The sequence below is a fragment of the Anabrus simplex genome, chromosome 1 (assembly GCF_040414725.1).
Source record: "Anabrus simplex isolate iqAnaSimp1 chromosome 1, ASM4041472v1, whole genome shotgun sequence".
NCBI classification, from domain to species: Eukaryota; Metazoa; Arthropoda; class Insecta; order Orthoptera; family Tettigoniidae; genus Anabrus; species Anabrus simplex.
In genome coordinates this window covers 458,193,797-458,211,656 of record NC_090265.1, presented here as the reverse complement: position 1 = coordinate 458,211,656, position 17,860 = coordinate 458,193,797, and the positions used below count along the sequence as shown (strand labels likewise).

The 17,860-nt window shown below is 36.9% G+C and overlaps 1 protein-coding gene across 1 annotated transcript in view; it reads left to right on the top strand.

Annotated features, from left to right (window-relative positions):
• Nucleotides 1-17,860, top strand: part of LOC136856947 (collagen alpha-1(XVIII) chain) — a 622,397-nt gene that overhangs the window by 579,419 nt on the left and 25,118 nt on the right. The window contains exon 19 of the mRNA XM_067135237.2: nucleotides 7,577-7,687. Within this exon, the coding sequence (XP_066991338.2) occupies nucleotides 7,577-7,687 (111 nt within the window). The remainder of the gene's footprint in view (nucleotides 1-7,576; nucleotides 7,688-17,860) is intronic.

The following is a 17,860-nucleotide window of genomic DNA, read 5'->3' as shown; positions in this document are numbered from 1 at the left end:
AAGTTTGCCTGCTTATAGTACCTTCCTGGCTTAATCCAGTCTATCAACTATGTTCATCTTGCTGCCATTAATATTGATGTGGTCAAGATAATAAACAGTTGCATTTTATAGCAGTGGTTTGTGGTTTTATGTCACCCCGACAGCAGTGGTTTGTAGCAGGAGAGAATGCACAATGGAGAGTTCCTATAGTACCTATATCAGACAATCCTGTTATGTTGATGAGAACTTGCACTTCAGTATTCTATAGGAATGAATGCAATATGGCAGATGTACAACTTTATTTTTCAAATAAGAAAGAGAAAAGATAGCATTTTGAAAGCTTGCATTTTGAACATGTCATTTTGCTATGATGATTACAATTTGCAAGCACGTAATATCTATTAATTATCAAATGGAAAATTACAGTGTGATTTTTTTATAGTACAGTGGGAGGTTTTTAAAAAGAAAAATATGCTCTGATTCCTTTTATTTATCTTTTATCCTTCAGAATAATGTTAACTTGAAGCCGTCACTAAGACCTGTTAGTATTAAAAATAATATACGTCCATTGTTACGGGTTAAATGCACTGACTTAATTAGTTAGCTGTTGGCAACTTCTCATCATTAATAATTCAAGAAGTCAGTACTTGCACATTTATTTTTCTTTGTATTACATGCATTAGTTAATTAGCCCATTAACATGCCAAGTTTCTATGGTCTGATGATAATGATGCTTGTTGTTTTAAGAGGTCTAACATCGCAGGTCATCGGTCCCTTTCTATGGTCTGACACCATGGTTAGCCGGTTGGTGGAAAAAAGTTTCCCCATCAGAATGTTTGCTGGCAGGGTAGGAGAGGTGGGGGTATAAAATTTCTAATCACTAGATTGCATGCCAAATGCCTGCGTTCAATTACAAACCTCTCCACAGTGTTCATGTGGATTGAAAGCATATGGTGCTGTTGACGATGATTCGTCTGTTGCTCCCTACTACTACTAAATGGCCACAGAGGGCCAGGAAGAAAGTGAAGTGGCTCATCGAGGAAATTTGAGTGTCCAAAAAAAAAGTTTAATAATGTTTGTGATTTTCATTTACAGGGGAGAAAGACATGATACCATCTATTATTTTATATTTCTAAGAGGATATCTAAAACAGTTGAAAACCAACTGTGCAGTGTATTGTAATGATAATCCCTCTACGTCTAATGTTTCATGGGTATTATGCTAATGTGTTATTAATAAGTGTGTCAATAAACTTATTTAATTTATTTAGTACTAGCACTTGCTTCGCTTGTGTGGATTTTGCAATTTCAGTACTGTACTAAGACATTATCTGAAAATCCCTAAAGTATAAAAACTCACTGGAAAATTGAGTTTCATTTACTCCAGAAACTCTTTGTAAACCATGTTTGTGGTATTGCCTTTTGGCGCCAAGATGACCATGTGTCGTAGAATTGTACATGTGAGAAACAGTCTTCTCTCAAGTCGAAAACAAACAAAAATGCATGTTTCTTTATTTTAATAATATATTCCAAATACCTATTTCCACGTCTGTAACATCTTCAGTTTTTGAGACATAAGTATTGTACCAGGAAAAGTTGTTGGACTATTGAGCATGGGAAAAGTCTCAGGTAGTGTACAATCCTTAGAAGCCGGTACAGAGAAGGGAATTCGCAGGGCAAAATAATAGTTGTTATTTTTCTAATGAAAATTTATTCAAAATCTAGGTGAAAAATAACCCTCTTCTTATCTTGCCTTTAAGACTTTGAAAATAACTTGAAAATATATTCTTTCATAGGTATGGTCAACTTAAAATTGAAATTTAGAAACTCTCTGATAGAAATAAAGTTGAAAAATAAATTTATTCCTTCATAAACTTCATACATCGAATGTGGTTTCATGAGTCTTTCGGATGTTCAAAATAAAAACTTGTTTCCATAAATCACTCTTATATGAAACCCTACAGTCTTTCTAAATTCATGCCTAAAGTCTGTTTAAATTATTAAATTGAAATTCATAAGTTGAATGTTGTTTCACAAGTCTTTAGAATATTCAAAAAATAAACACTGGTTTTCATAAATCACTCATATATGAAACCTACAGTTCTTTTAAATTGATGCCTTAAGTCTGATTAAATTCTTAAACTGAATATCACATGAACTCTCGTCAGTTGCCACTTTGTACTTTATGGTTAACATAGCACTTAAAAAAAAAAGAAAAAGATTTGTTAAGTGCCTCTGCAATAAGTCAATGATTGTCTAGTGCAATAGTTTTTAAAGTATTCACTTGCTTTTTACCATCACTTGCTTTTACTAGTTTAAAGTCCGACTCGTTGGCTGAATGGTCAGCGTACTGGCCTTCGGTTCAGAGGGTCCCGGGTTCGATTCGCGGCCGGGTCGGGGATTTTAACCTTCATTGGTTAATTCCAGTGGCCCGGGGACTGGGTGTCTGTGCTGTCCCCAACATTCCTGCAACTCACATACCACTATCCTCTACCACAATAACATGCAGTTTCCTACACATGGCAGATGCCGCCCACCCTCATCGGAGGGTCTGCCTTACAAGGGCTGCACTTGGCTAGAAATAGCCACACGAAATTATTATTATACCAGTTTAAAAATGTTAAATACACTCACATCACCAGAGTTCTGTAGGCTGGAACTGGTGAATGTGGCTCCACGAGCAGCAACTGGAACTCCAATGATGTCAGCACGATGTTGAACCAAGTACCACCAACATCGTACCACGTCCCATATCCCTCGATGTACCACTAATTACATCCCTCATCGAACCACGTACTGCCTCCAACGTCAAGTCAAGTGTTGAGTTGATGTGAGGCTTAACACTCGGTCAAGATTTCTGGTGTCGTGTAATGTTGTTGACACATGAGAAAGTTCAATTGACACTGAATCATGAGCGTGAAAATGTAGCACTGTCTGTTAATTAAATATTTGCTAGTCAAGAATAAATAGCATTGCACTTAGAAGTACATGAATTTTGATTCACAGTTCGTAATCTTCATTTTGTAACACACACAGTCCTTTATCTCACTTCAAAGTAATGCTCAAAAAATAGTAATGGCTTTTAAAAATGAATTAAAGCACAGTCTGAAGCATTTGAAACACATGTCACAGTTCGAAGTATCCACAGGTTTTAAATATTCACCCTTCTCAAATAACATGAGTTTTTAAGACACAGTTCATATAAGGCAAGGTATTTACACTAGAACACAAAGTTCTCGATATTCAGAATTTGTTGTATTAAGTTCAAAGTGAAACTGAAAGTTTACAGTTTATGGAAATAGCGAGTGTAAGTCCAGTCCATGTCTTATACACACAAGTTGAGTTTAACTGTCTCTAGCTATCACCAACACAAGTCTTAAGTAAGTTTTCAATGTCATTTAGCTTCACTTAAGTCAGTATTTCCTAAAAATAACATAAAATGTCCTTAAGGTTTGTTCAATTCTCTGATATCACTGTTCATGCACTAGTTATATCTGTGAAAATTGTTCATATTCGGCTATAATAAAGCTATCAATTTGTTAATAAATTACGAATTACAAATATGCCAGGCTGTAGGCATTCCTCGTACAGTATCCCCATAAAAAGAATTCAACCCCTTTTTCAGTCCTACCCCACTCCAACTCCACCTTAAGTGGATTTTTTAAAACAAAGAATATGAGTGTCTTTATTTTTAAAGGAGATTCCAAATTCCAACTTTCTCGTCTGTAATATTTTTAGTTTTTTAGACATATATATACTCATACAAATAAATTCAACTAATCTTTCAATTCGTTCACCCCTTTAAGTGGATTTTTTCAAAACAAAAGAATACGTGTTTGTTTATTTTTAAAGGCGATTCCAAACACCAATTTTCACGTCTGTATCATCTTTAGTTTTTTGATATAAGTATCCTCATACAAAGAATTACAGTAATTTTTCAATTATCCCCCCACCCCTTAAGTGAATTTTCCAAAAACAAAAAAATACGTATTTCTTTATTTTTAAAGGAGACTAAATACCAATTTTCACATTTGTAACATCTTCAGTTTTTGACATATCAGTATCATAATCAAAATAATTCAACCCCATTTTCAGTCCTTTTTACCCCCCTTAACTGTTTTTCTGAAAACAAAAAGTACATGCTGCTTTATTTTTAAAGGAGATTAACAATACCAATTTTCACGTCTGTAAACATCTTTAATTTTTGAGATATAAGTATCCTCATATGAAGAATTCAACTAATTTTTCAATTCTTCCAACCCCCACTTAAGTGGATTTCCTGAAAGCAAAAAAATACATATTTGTTTATTTTTAAAGGAGACTGTAAATACTCATTTTCACGTCTGTAACATCTTCAGTATCTGAGATATCAGTATCCTAAAAAAATAATTCAACCCCCTTTTCAGTTAGTTTTACCTCCCTCCTTAAGCGGTTTTTCTGAAAACAAAACATACCTGTTTCCTTATTTTTAAAAGGATTAAAAATACTAATTTTCACATCTGTAATGAGTAACATGCTAATTTTACAAATTCACCCAATTTTTCACTTCCCCTTAAGTGGATTTTCCAAAAACAAATTATTTGTGTTTCTTTACTTTTACAGGAGATTCAAAATAGCAATTTTCACTTGTGTAACATGTTATGTTTTTGAGATGTACTGTAAATATAGTCACTTTAAGAATTCACTCCCTTTGTCACTCCTGTTCACCTCCCATTTAATTGGATCTTTCCAAAAATATAGGTTTTTCTTTATTTTCAAATACAACTTTTTCATGTCTGTAACATCTTCAGTGAGATATAAGTGTCCTTATAAAAGGTATTCAACTGCTTTTTCACCTTTTTTCACACCACTTAAAGGGATTTTCTGAAAACAAAAAAAAAATATGTGTTCCATTATTTTTAAAGGAGATACAGTACCAAATACCAATTTTACATCTGTAAACATTCAAGTTTTCGAGATATGGATATACTCATTAAAACAATTCACCCCCCTTTTCACGCCCTTAGCAGTGGAATATCCAAAAATTAAACAATTCATCCCCCTTTTCACGCACTTAACAGTGGAATATCCAAAAATTAAGCAATTCATCCCCTTTTCACGCCCTTAGTGGTGGAATATCCAAAAATCCTCCCTTAGTGAGCACCTACACACTAATATAAATGTATTCCCAAAATTTCATTCCTTTATGTCCAGTAGTTTTGGCTTTGCGATGATGAATCAGTCAGTCATTCAGTCAGTCAGGACATGTTATTTTATATTTATATAGATTTATGAATCCAAGATACTACAGATATCAACTTTAAATTGGAGGTTTTATGTGAGACAAGAATGTACAGACTGCAAAAGAGTTTGGTGTTTCAAAGTGTAACATACAGTGTTGGTGGAAAAATTAAGAAACGTTTATGAATATTGGCACACCAAAGTTAGGTATTCAGAGGACCAGAGACGGGAAATTCAATGAGGATTCAGCCTCTGGGCTAATGATCAGACAGACAGACAGACAGACAGACAGACAGACAGACAGATAGACAGACAGACAGACAGACAGACAGACAGACAGACAGACAGGCTCCTTTAGGGGTGAATGATATTAAGAAGACCATTTCTGAATGATCATCTTGCAAACAAAACTGAAGGTAAACAAAGATGCAAACCATTTACAATTCACCAAACTCCTGATTGTGCTTGGCAAAGAATTTATTTAGATATTACGGAACATAAAGGAGTGAAGTATTTGATTATAGTCCAGATTATTAGGAACTAGACAAGATAACAGACATGAAAACTGAAACTGTTATCGACATGCACAAGAAAAGTTGCAGTGTGCATGGTATACCCGATTTATATTTATATGTGATTCAGACAGGGGAACATTACTACACTGTTATGAATTTAAGAAGTGGTAGATATAAGTAAACATATCATCATCAATGTAAAGGCGAAGTTGAATCAGCAGTAAAGATTGTCAAGAGGATTCTGAGGAGGAGATCTGTACTTGGCAATGGAATGAAATATTTATCAGTGCAAAAACTCAATTCCAAAGGACAAAGATTTTTATTTGTAGCACAGAAACTTTTGAAACTGGAAGTCTCAATTAACTGATGTGAAAGAAAGGAAATGCAGTTCTTTGAATTTGATATTTAGTAATTTAGCAAAATACTCCTCCCATCGCTCAAGAATATCCTCTCTTTCAGTGGTGTATGCTGGGATCAAGACGTCCCACTAGACTTAGGTTACCCCTTTTCGATGGTTGGACTAAACTTCAAGCCTTACGTGTTTCGAACTGCAGACAATAGCTAATGGAGAAGCCTGTTGTGTTGTGAAAGCTGCTTCACAAGCTACTGCCCTGGCCTCTGCTACAGCCAATGCTCATCCCCTGATCAGTGGAGATGGTAGCCTAAAATTAGCAAATTAAAGTCCAACTTTGTGGCTAAATGGATAGAATGCTTGCCTTTGGCCCGATGACACCGGTTCAATTCTCAGAATCAACCCCGTCATACTTTTAATTACCCTGGCTCGGTGAATGGGTGTTTATGACATCTTCGACATTCATTTCATTGTCATTAGGTCACCACGAAGCCAATACAGATGCCATGAACTAATTATTATTATTATTATTATTATTATTATTATTATTATTATTATTATTATTATTATTATTATTATTATTATTATTATTATTAAATAAAAATATTGAACTTTATGGCAGTCGTACCCACCGTTCACTGGTTAATTAGCTTCCTCGGGACATCAGTGAGGGTGCCCGACCCATGATCACGGGTTCGATTCCAACCAACAAAAGATAACACTAAACCTGATTGATTGCATTTCATTTCATCAGATCTACCAATAAAAAGAAAACTATGTGGATTCTATAACAGCAACTCTGCAGTGTCTTCCAACAAGGATGTAGAAGGAAACGGGAGTGAAATACCAGCACTCTGTTAGCTATAGAATTCAGAAGTATGAAGTGCGGAAGTATATAAGATAAGTAACGCATGGTTGATAGCAGTGGCGATATGATGGACCAAAGCCTAGCACACCTATTCCTCCTGGACGCTGCTCTATCCGATATACAGCAGCAAGCCGTACAGGGCGAGTCAAGGAGAGAGGGGCGAGAGTCTGGACTGCAATATCAGTCTCCGATGCCTTGCTCTCAGAATTACGTGCAACGTTTTTTCTGACTGCTTTCAAGTTTTTAAAATGGAACAATGTGCCAGAAGCTTACATTATGACGTGCTTTAGACTTCCATCATTCTCAATTGAGCTTTGGGCTTCACTGATAGCCTTGGTAGCCCTCAGTATACGTCACTGCTCTCTTTGTATCAAAATTTGTCCTCAACACACAACACTTTCTTACTTCCTTTAACATCCTCTCACAAGGTTTCTGTGAAGTTTTCCCGGCCCTTCTGTTTCTCTTTCTGTACATAAATGTCACCACTATCCATTTTATATAACATCTTAGGTTATATTTCAATAGAGTACCTATCTAGCATGTGTACCTATGAAGACTGAGCAATAAAACATGAGTACATAAATGCTTGTAGAGTATGTGAAAGAAGAATGTCAGTAATTTGATTGTTTTGTTATTGTTGTAGCTTGGATCTCTTCTACCAATAACAACACAACCTCCACCAACAACAACAACAGTACAACCGGCCAAACTTCCAATGGAGCCATATAATCTGGTCAGCCAGCCGGGACCTAACGTGAGTATAAAATCATAATTATCCTTGTGATGAGTCCTACATCATCTGCAGTTGTACAGTAATATAGCAGAAGATTCTTGTACCAACTATTGTTAGTCACGGGTGGCAAAGTTATGGTGATTATTATACTGTGAGTAGAATTCACTCTATTGAATTAAAATGTACTTCATTTATGCCAACAGTAAACCTAAGGGAAGAGGGGAAATAAAGTGCCCCAGACAATCCTATTTCATGAATATTTGTCATGCTTGTTATTGATATTTAAGACTCAAAACAGTGAAAGCTGCAGCTAAGCACAGTTAGCCAAGACAACAATGTTTCTTCATGGAAGAAATATTCCTTTTTGCCTGCCCTAATGTGAATGAAGATACAGGGTCTCTCTTACAAACTAAGACTGAATGCACAGTATTTGTACTCTACACTACAGCTGAATTTATACCCTGCTTTAAGCATGTATACAATCCTATATGAAATCTTACCTTATAAAAGATGCTGGAAGTGTCGTCCTTCCTGCATTATATAGGCATTGTATCTGGTAACCACATTCTGGCTGACACAAAAGAGTTCTGCCACTGTAATGTTTCTGATTTCATTTGTAATATTTTCTTTCAGTCCTTCCAATGTGTAAGTATTTGTTTGATACACTTTTTCTTTCAGTTTACCCCACAAGTAAAAATCACATTCTGTTAGATCTGGAGAATGAGGGGGAAATAGATCAGCACTGATCACTCTGTCTGTAAACACTTCCGAGATTGTAAGAAGGGAATCTTCTGCTGTATGAGCAGGGGCTGGATCTTGTTGAAACCACCCACGTGATTTTTCTTCTTCTGGTAACTGATGGAAGAACGTCATCAAAATGATGACCTCTCTGCATTTACTTTAATCTTTAAAAAATAGGACCAGTTACTCGTCTTGCAATAATAACACACCAAACACCAATCTTCCTATCATAATGAGGGACTTCATAAACATCATTAGGATTTTCTGCACACCAATAGCGAGAGTTATGACTGTTCACACATCCATTAAGATGAAGCCAGAACTTTAACATACGAAAATACAGTGTTGCAATGATAACTGTCTCACCATGTTAACAGCTGAGAATCAGACTGGCGATTGACGCTTGCCAGGTCAAACATGTGCAGGCTGTTTGCAAGGTCAATAACTATGCACTGTCTCCCATACTGCACCTTACGTATCACAGATTCTGGAGGTCAAATGGACTGTATCGCGATTGATCTGTCTAAAGCATTTGATAGGGTGCATCATGGGAGACTACTGGCAAAAATTAGTGCAATTGGACTAGACAAAAGAGTGACTGAATGGGTTGCTATATTTCTAGAAAATAGATCTCAGAGAATTAGAGTAGGTGAAGCTTTATCTGACCCTGTAATAATCAAGAGGGGAATTCCTCAAGGCAGTATTATCGGACCTTTATGTTTTCTTATATATATAAATGATATGAGTAAAGGAGTGGAATCGGAGGTAAGGCTTTTTGCGGATGATGTTATTCTGTATAGAGTGATAAATAAGTTACAAGATTGTGAGCAACTGCAATGTGACCTCGAAAATGTTGTGAGATGGACAGCAGGCAATGGTATGTTGATAAACAGGGTTAAAAGTCAGGTTGTGAGTTTCACAAATAGGAAAAGTCCTGTCAGTTTTAATTACTGCATTGATGGGGTGAAAGTTCCTTTTGGGGATCATTGTAAGTATCTAGGTGTTAATATAAGAAATGATCTTCATTGGGGTAATCACATAAATGGGATTGTAAATAAAGGGTACAGATCTCTGCAGATGGTTATGAGGGTGTTTAGGGGTTGTAGTAAGGATGTAAAGGAGAGTGCATATAAGTCTCTGGTAAGACCCCAACTAGAGTATGGCTCCAGTGTATGGGACCCTCACCAGGATTACCTGATTCAAGAACTGGAAAAAATCCAGAGAAAAGCAGCTCGATTTGTTCTGGGTGATTTCCGACAAAAGAGTAGCGTTACAAAAATGTTGCACAGTTTGGGTTGGGAAGAATTGAGAGAAAGAAGAAGAGCTGCTCGACTAAGTGGTATGTTCCGAGCTGTCAGCGGAGAGATGGCGTGGAATGACATCAGTAGACGAATAAGTTTGAATGGCGTTTATAAAAGTAGGAAAGATCACAATATGAAGATAAAGTTGGAATTCAAGAGGACAAACTGGGGCAAATATTCATTTATAGGAAGGGGAGTTAGGGATTGGAATAACTTACCAAGGGAGATGTTCAATAAATTTCCAATTTCTTTGAAATCATTTAGGAAAAGGCTAGGAAAGCAACAGATAGGGAATCTGCCACCTGGGCGACTGCCCTAAATGCAGATCAAGATTGATTGATTGATTGATTGATTGATTGATTGATTGATTGATTGATTGATTGATTGATTGATTGATTGATTGATTGATTGATTGATTGATTGATTGATTGATCGATTGATTGATTGATTGATCGATCGATCAATTCAGATGAAGACTCTTATCAAAGTATCCAGGTATAAAGCCAAGATCTAAAAACAAGGAAGTGTCTTTTGACATCCATCATCATTCAAATTGGGGTCTCCGGTAAGAAACTGATATGTCTCTTCTGTAACTGCAAAATCCAACACGACAACAGTAATTAAACCTGAAGATCTATGTGTATTAGACACCCTCCAACAAAACACAAATACAAAAGGCAAATACAAGTGAAGACGTACAATAATAATGAGAAAAATCCTAGGACTGCAAACCAAAGATGGAGTACATAATCCAAAACCTAATGCGGAAATATATTAAAACATTTCCAAAATCGCCGAAACAATGAGCATGCGAAGAATCCAATTCATGGGGCACTTAGAAAAAATGGGCTCAAGCAGACTAACTAAAAAAATCCACACAGTTTTAAAGAACAAGGCTACCTGGATGAATTGGTACAAACAGACAGAAAAAGATCTGAAAGAACTAGGATCAGCAAATCTACTCAACCGAAATGTAATCAGAAAGGTCACTCACACACAGGGTTTTGAGGAAGACTCACCAATACACATGGTCAAGGCAATGAAAACACACTAGCTCATCGCTTAAGAAGGATTATTGGCCTGAAAGAAAGGCTAGGAAATAACAACAATGGCAACAACAGCAATAATAGCAATAACAATAATACAGTAAAACCTTGATGCATCATTTTTCAAGGGGAAGGGGGGGGATGCAGGAAAACAATAAATGCGGGTAACATAAAAGATGGGGGGAAAGCAAAATAATAAAATATGGTTACTGTATGTGGACATATTTCTTTATGTAAATTTCATAGAGGCATCAAAATATTGCAACCATGATAATAAGCATAACTTTTATGCCATTTCTTTTCACTTTTTCTTTATATTGCATAATACTTGAAAACCATTAAGGTCAGTTTTCTTATTGCAAATTACTGCTATAAGTGGATATTATGTCGATAACCTGCATTTTCAGCAAAATACAAATGATTTCAAAGAATGTGTAATTTTTCATTATTTAAAATTGAAATAGAAAGTTTTTAGACTTGAGAAACGTGGTACAAGTTCTCCATTCACTATCCATGAATTACTTAATCAATTTGTGAAAAGTAGATCACTTAATCATGGACATGAAGTCAGCTCCCAGCTGACGAACCACAATCCGCGCATGTTATAAAGAGGACAGCGGGTGACAGGAACAAACATGAAAATACAAAAAGTATAAGGATGATCTCCTCATACATAGGCTCTGTCCTCATCAATCCCTGCTCTTCTATATTTATCACTTCTCAGCTCAGTTCCTCAGTGTAGGATAAGAAGAAAGCTGGATAGATGTAATGGAAAGAAACATAAGATAAAAATAAATGCAGGACAAACACAAAAGAAAGAGAAAATTATCCCAATGGAATAATGAAGCTTTGGAAAGGGACAAACACGAAGTGTCAAATCCAGTCATATAAAGATAGGAACATGGTAAGGCACAAATAACAGGACTGATAAAATGACAGGTTAGTGTAGGAAGAGGGAGAAATGTGGTGGTAGTACAACTCAGCAGCCATCCTCTATGTAACACTAAACAGAGGAAAAAATGGAAGGGATCTGATACTTCAAAAAATGAAGGTATCAGCCATGAAGGGTGTAAAAATTTTAGACTCTAATACTGCCGGAGTCGGAAAAAGACAAGAATTGACCAAGAGGTCGGATAGGATAGATGAAAGTGAGGAGCCTGACACAAGTAAGTGGAAGCAATGCCAGGACTCAGCTGAGGGCCCTGTGCTCACCAACCCATGCTCCGAAGTTAAAGAGTCCCTGGAGCCTCTTTTAGTCGCCTCTCACAACAGGCAGAGGATGCCGTGGATGTTATTCTACCACCCCTACACACGGGGGGGGGGGCTTTGGAGGACACCTTGTTAGTCTGGCCCTACGCCAAGGCCAATCCAGCATGGGTAACCCTGAGCTGGTACTGCCTTCGGCATCAACAAGCACACAAGCCCCCACACCAACGTCAAGGTCATGGTGTCCCGAGAGGGGGGAAGAGGGAGCAGCAGAAAGAGAAAACAAGGGAAAATATGAAAACATAAAGGGAGAGAGACAATCTCCACATATTCATACAATGCCATCTTATAGGCTTCTACATCCATCTCTTTTCAGCCACCTGACAAGCTTGTTTCTGCTTCCCAGCTTCATCTGGAGGGCAGGCATCAACACTCATTGAGGAGCCTGACTGATCCTCAATCTTGACATGCAAAGTGTAGGATAAAAAAGCCAGATAAATAAAGGAAATGGGAAGAAACATAAGATAAAGGTGGTAACAGATCAGGAACACAGGATGAACACACAAGGAGAAAAGGATCCCAGTGTAATAATATAAGTATTGGAAAGGAGCAAACAATTGTCAGGGGAACTCCTCAGAGGAATAACACAATGACAGATCAGTGTATAAAGAGGGAACAAGAGAAAGAGAAGACAAGGATGATCATGAAGACTAAGAAAGGACAAGGACAATTTCCACATCTTTATACATTGCAATCTTAATTTTAATTTGATACGTCTAGGCTGTATCAAATTTTGATGTTCCACAGCAGAGTGTTGGATATAGACCAAACGTGTCACTAAAGATCTATCGTATGCCAATATTGTACGACATGGAGTGTCAAATGTATGTTTTTCTGCTCTTAAAATATTCACCTACCTCTGCTGGGTTTTAGCCTACAATCTTGGGATCTGGAAGCTGAGGATCTACCAGAGATTAAATTACAACTCGGAAAGTATTACATATATGGGAAGAATGTAGAAGACGACCATAGTCGCTGACATAATGTGCATGATGTCTTCACAAAATAGCCATCCAGTTAAGCTATGTTCTGGCACTCAAAAGTCAGTGACTGTACTATTTAGCTTGGCATGTAGATGTCACGCAGAGACATTAATCCTAACATGAGCTATCAACAAAATTAAAATGTGACCAAAAACATTGAAGGTTGTGTGGCTGAATTTTTTTTTTTTTTTGCATATTGGTACTTTAGAAAAATGTCCAAATCACTAGGAAAATGCACAATGCTTAGAATTTTTCCAAAATTTATTAATAAATACAAATATGTTAATTAATTTGGCACATTTTGACTTTAGGTTGTTCTTTCTAATTTAAAAAGCTCAAAATTAATGCAGATAGTATAAAATGACTTTAATTTAATCATTTTATTCACTGTTATACTGTAAAGGTCACTTTCAAAGTCATGATTTGACACTTTCTAGACACTCAGAGATCACTGAATGACCCAACGGAGTTCCTTTCACACCTGAGGATCTGTCAGAAGTCTTCTCCAATATATGGAGCAAACTGGACAATGTGCTCATCCAGGATTTTGAGGATGTAGTAGTATGCAGTGATGGAGCCATTCACAATGAAGGCAAACTCTGTTTTAGCCTCTAAGTTTATTCCTGCCCATACCATGAGTGAACCTCCTTTGAAGGCTATTTTATTCACAACGATACAAGGTGAAAATTGTTCACCTGCTCTCCTCCACATTTGTTCTTTTCTGTCTGGTGATCGTAAACAGAATGTTGATTAGTCTGTAAACAGGAAATGTTTCCAGTGAGCTGTCTACTGTCTGTGTTGACGGGTAAAGCACAGTCTAGCAACATGGTATTGTGTTGTCAGCTGGGGACATATGGTAGGTCTCTGGGCCTTGAAACTTCCATCAAACGACCTCTGTCTTACGCTACGTTCACACATAATGACTTATTGCACGTGTTGGAGGTGATATCGTTACTCTCAGGAAATGTCAAGAAAATTATATTTAATACAGAACATGCTTAGAAAACCAAGAATAACGGCCGAGAGGATTCGTCGTGCTGACCCCACGACACCTCGTAATCTGCAGGCCTTCGGGCTGAGCAGCGGTCGCTTGGTAGGCCATGGCCCTTCAAGGGCTGTAGTGCCATGGGGTTTGGTTTGGTTCAGAACATGCTTAATATGAACTTCTGAATGGGTTTTATTTTATCATTTTTTCTTGGATGCAAGTATTCCACTTTTTTTTTCCAGTGAGTGTGTGACTAATAAGCAGGTAAAATCTATAGAAAACACATTGAGGGAAAACTAGCCTCTCTAACAAATTAAATATGGCTATAAGTACATCTGCTAAACAAGTAAGACTGCTAAAAAGGCATCACAAACTCAAGCCTGCGGTGCTGACCTCCTGATACAGACAAACCTATGTTATTACGGAGAGGCTCGTAGACTAATCAAATTTAAGATTTTGAAAGTTTCTGAAAACAAAAAAAAAAATCTATTTATATTTAATATTGGCTTCTGGTAATGAAGTGACAATTTTGAATATAATTTTTGTCGATTTAACCTTCATGAGAAATGTGGCGGTACAATGTAAATAATACACCTCTTCATTCTTGCCTAGTGACAATGATCATTAAGGTGTTCTTTAAGGTCTGACACCATGGTTTAGTTGCTTTGAGTCCCATTGATGGAAATAATTTTCATCTTCAGAATTTTGCCTACAGGCTAGGAGAGATGGTGGGATGCAATATCTAATCACTAGATTTGGGTTCAGTTCCAAATCTATCTGCAGTATTCATATGGAGTAAAAAATAAAAAAAAAAAAAAAAAAAAAAATAAATAAAATGAAATGGCGTATGGCTTTTAGTGCCGGGAGTGTCCAAGGACAAGTTCAGCTCACCAGATGCAAGTCTTTCGATTTGACTCCCGTAGGCGACCTGCGCGTAGTGATGAAGATGAAATGATGATTAAGACGACACATACACCCAGCTCCTGTGTCAGTGAAATTAAACAATTATGGTTAAAATTCCTGACCCTGCCGGGAATCAAACCCGGGACCCCTGTGACCAAAGGTCAGCATGCTAACCATTTAGCCATGGAGCCGGACTTCATATGGAGTGAGGGCATATGGTGCTGTTGATGGTGATTTATCTATCAGATTGGAACATTAAGCCTTAATCAGATCTTTTGGTGTTATTTGACAGGAGCAGGCTATGTACTGACACTAGGATTCACCTTCTCCTACCTCATTATCACCACACAACCAGATTTGCGGGTCGCCCTTGGGCATTGACTAGAAAGACCTGCACCCGACCCCTCGAGAGGCTACACAATATCACATCATCATTAATTCTTTTTTTTTTAACCGTTAGGTTCTTCAGTATGTTAAAACTAATTTATGAAAAAGATTTAAAAAATGCTTGAAAAAGAAAACATATAATAACAGATTATGCCTGAAAAAGAAACAATGACATATTTTGTTCTTAAAAGAACATCATGAGATTCTATCAAATCGCACAATTCTTTTATATGATATGAATTGATTACCATTTGTATTAAAACCTGTGTCCACTCTTCTGATAGTTGTTGAAGTGTTATAACTTACATTAATGAAGTACCCCTCATGTAGTTCTTCCTTCCTCACTGGTCCACCTAGGAGTGCGACATCGCACAATACGCTGAAACTGGCTTTGTGGCAACTGGCTTGTTTACTATAACTTCTTCAGGTATAATCTTTTGTTTTTTCTTTTTTCAGATACTTTCAAAAAATTTTATTCTTCTTCCTCTTCTCCTTTTCCTGCTCAGGTGGGGTCAGCTTTTCTGGTGACTCTCCTCCAGTAACTTCGATCTTGCATTCTATTTTCATCAGCATTGGTACTATTCAGGTCCTTTCTGATGCATGTTTTCCATGTTAATTTAGATCTTCCCAGAGCAGGGTGGCCTTCTACTGCCTGCCTCTCCACTCTGTGCACCACATAATCTTGTGTTCGCTGAAAGTGACTGACCATCTCAGTTGATTTTCTGTCAGTTTTTCAGAGATTGGTGTTACTCTCAGAGATTGGCAATTGTTGTCATTTGGAATTTTGTCCAGGCTGGTTACTCCACGGGCCCATTAGAGCATCTTCATCTTGGCTATATGAAGTTTCTGTTCATCTTTCTTCCTTGTAACCCAGCACTTTGAACCATACAGAATGGCTGGATGGACAACAGTTTTCTAGATTCTGCCCTTCAGGTGAAGAGGGACCTTTCTGTCAATAGGACTCTGCTAGCTGCCTCCCACTTCACCCAATCACTGTTGACCCGGTTGGTAATATCTCTGTCAAAGTCTGCATTATCCTGTATCACTGATCCAAGATATTTGAAGGTTTATGCTACCTCCTCATTCCCACTTTTTAAATCATCCTGACCATCAACATCACTCATGGAGGAATTACATTGGAGATGCTCCATTTTAGTCCTGCTTATCTTAAGCCCATGATTCTAAATTTTATTTATTCATAATTAGTTTTGACTAAAGAGCCTAACGGTTAACAGGGAACTGAGTTGAAACTGAAGTAGTTCTTCCACAATAACAAATCATCACCACTTACATCATTCATTATTGGTCAATACATTTTTCAAAGTTGCTAAAATTGTGCAAATAAAATGATGTGAAAATTTCAACTTGTTTATTGTTTCTTATTATAATAAACAAGACTCAGTGAGTGGCCACGTGGTTTGAGGCACGTAGTTGTCAGCTTGCATTCAGGGGATAGTGGGTTTGAATCCCACTGTTGGCAGCCCTGAAGATGGTTTTCTGTGTTTTCCCATTTTCACACCAGACAAATGCTGGGGCTGTACCTTAATTAATACCATGGCTGTTTCCTTCCCACTCATAGCCCTTTCCTATCATATCATTGCCATATGACCTATCTGTGTTGGTGCGACATAAAACAAATTCTAAAAAATAAACAAGAGATGTTCCGTGTAAATAACTCTAGCGTCTATACCTAGTACAGATTATTATGTCCTTAAGTAACATTTTACTTTATTAATTCTTCAATAAAACATATGTTTCTACCTATTGTTGCAACTCTTGTACCTAAATGGTTTCTTTAACCCACATTTAAATCAATCACCATTTCTCTCATAAGGTTTCATAAGGTGAAATATATGTCATCATGGAAAGTGTCATCAGTGAAATTGAGATTGAAGGTAATGCAACTACTCATTTTTAGACAAACACTTTGTTTCTCACCTATTGAGAAATAATGATTTGGTATGATCCTTTTCTTTCTGAAGAATATACCTTGGTATATCAGTATCTTTTTAAGCCAGAGATCATAGTCTATAGGTTACCACCCTTGTGTACACATCTCTGAAAATAACAGCTTTGTCATCCTCCACTGCCAGACAAACACTTACAGCCTGTTTGTAAAATACTGAGAGAATGTAAAGTCAAGCAATTGGTGGTTGTGAGTGACATGTGCAGACAGTGCCAAAATACCTACATAATTTCCTATTGCTATTAGTATCATTTCAAGATTGTTGCTGTGATTAACTAAGCATGTTCCTCAACTGTAAGATTTGAATACTTTTGAGCCATTTCCTAAAATGTCTGTCTGTATCTGATCAGACAGATCCATGAAAATATTAATATGTTGTGGAGCCCCCTTTTGAACATTGAAAATCAGTGACAGAATAACATAGTTTTTAGTAGCACTAAAGAAAATTTCAGATATGGTAATAGTTCCTCTTACAGTAATTGAAATTAATTAATAGGGGTCCTCCTATTCAATACACAAACATTTATTAATGTGAATCAATCGCATGTCATTCACATGTGGTACTAGTTTCGACACTAAACTTGTGCCATCATCAGCCACCGAGTCAAATCAGACA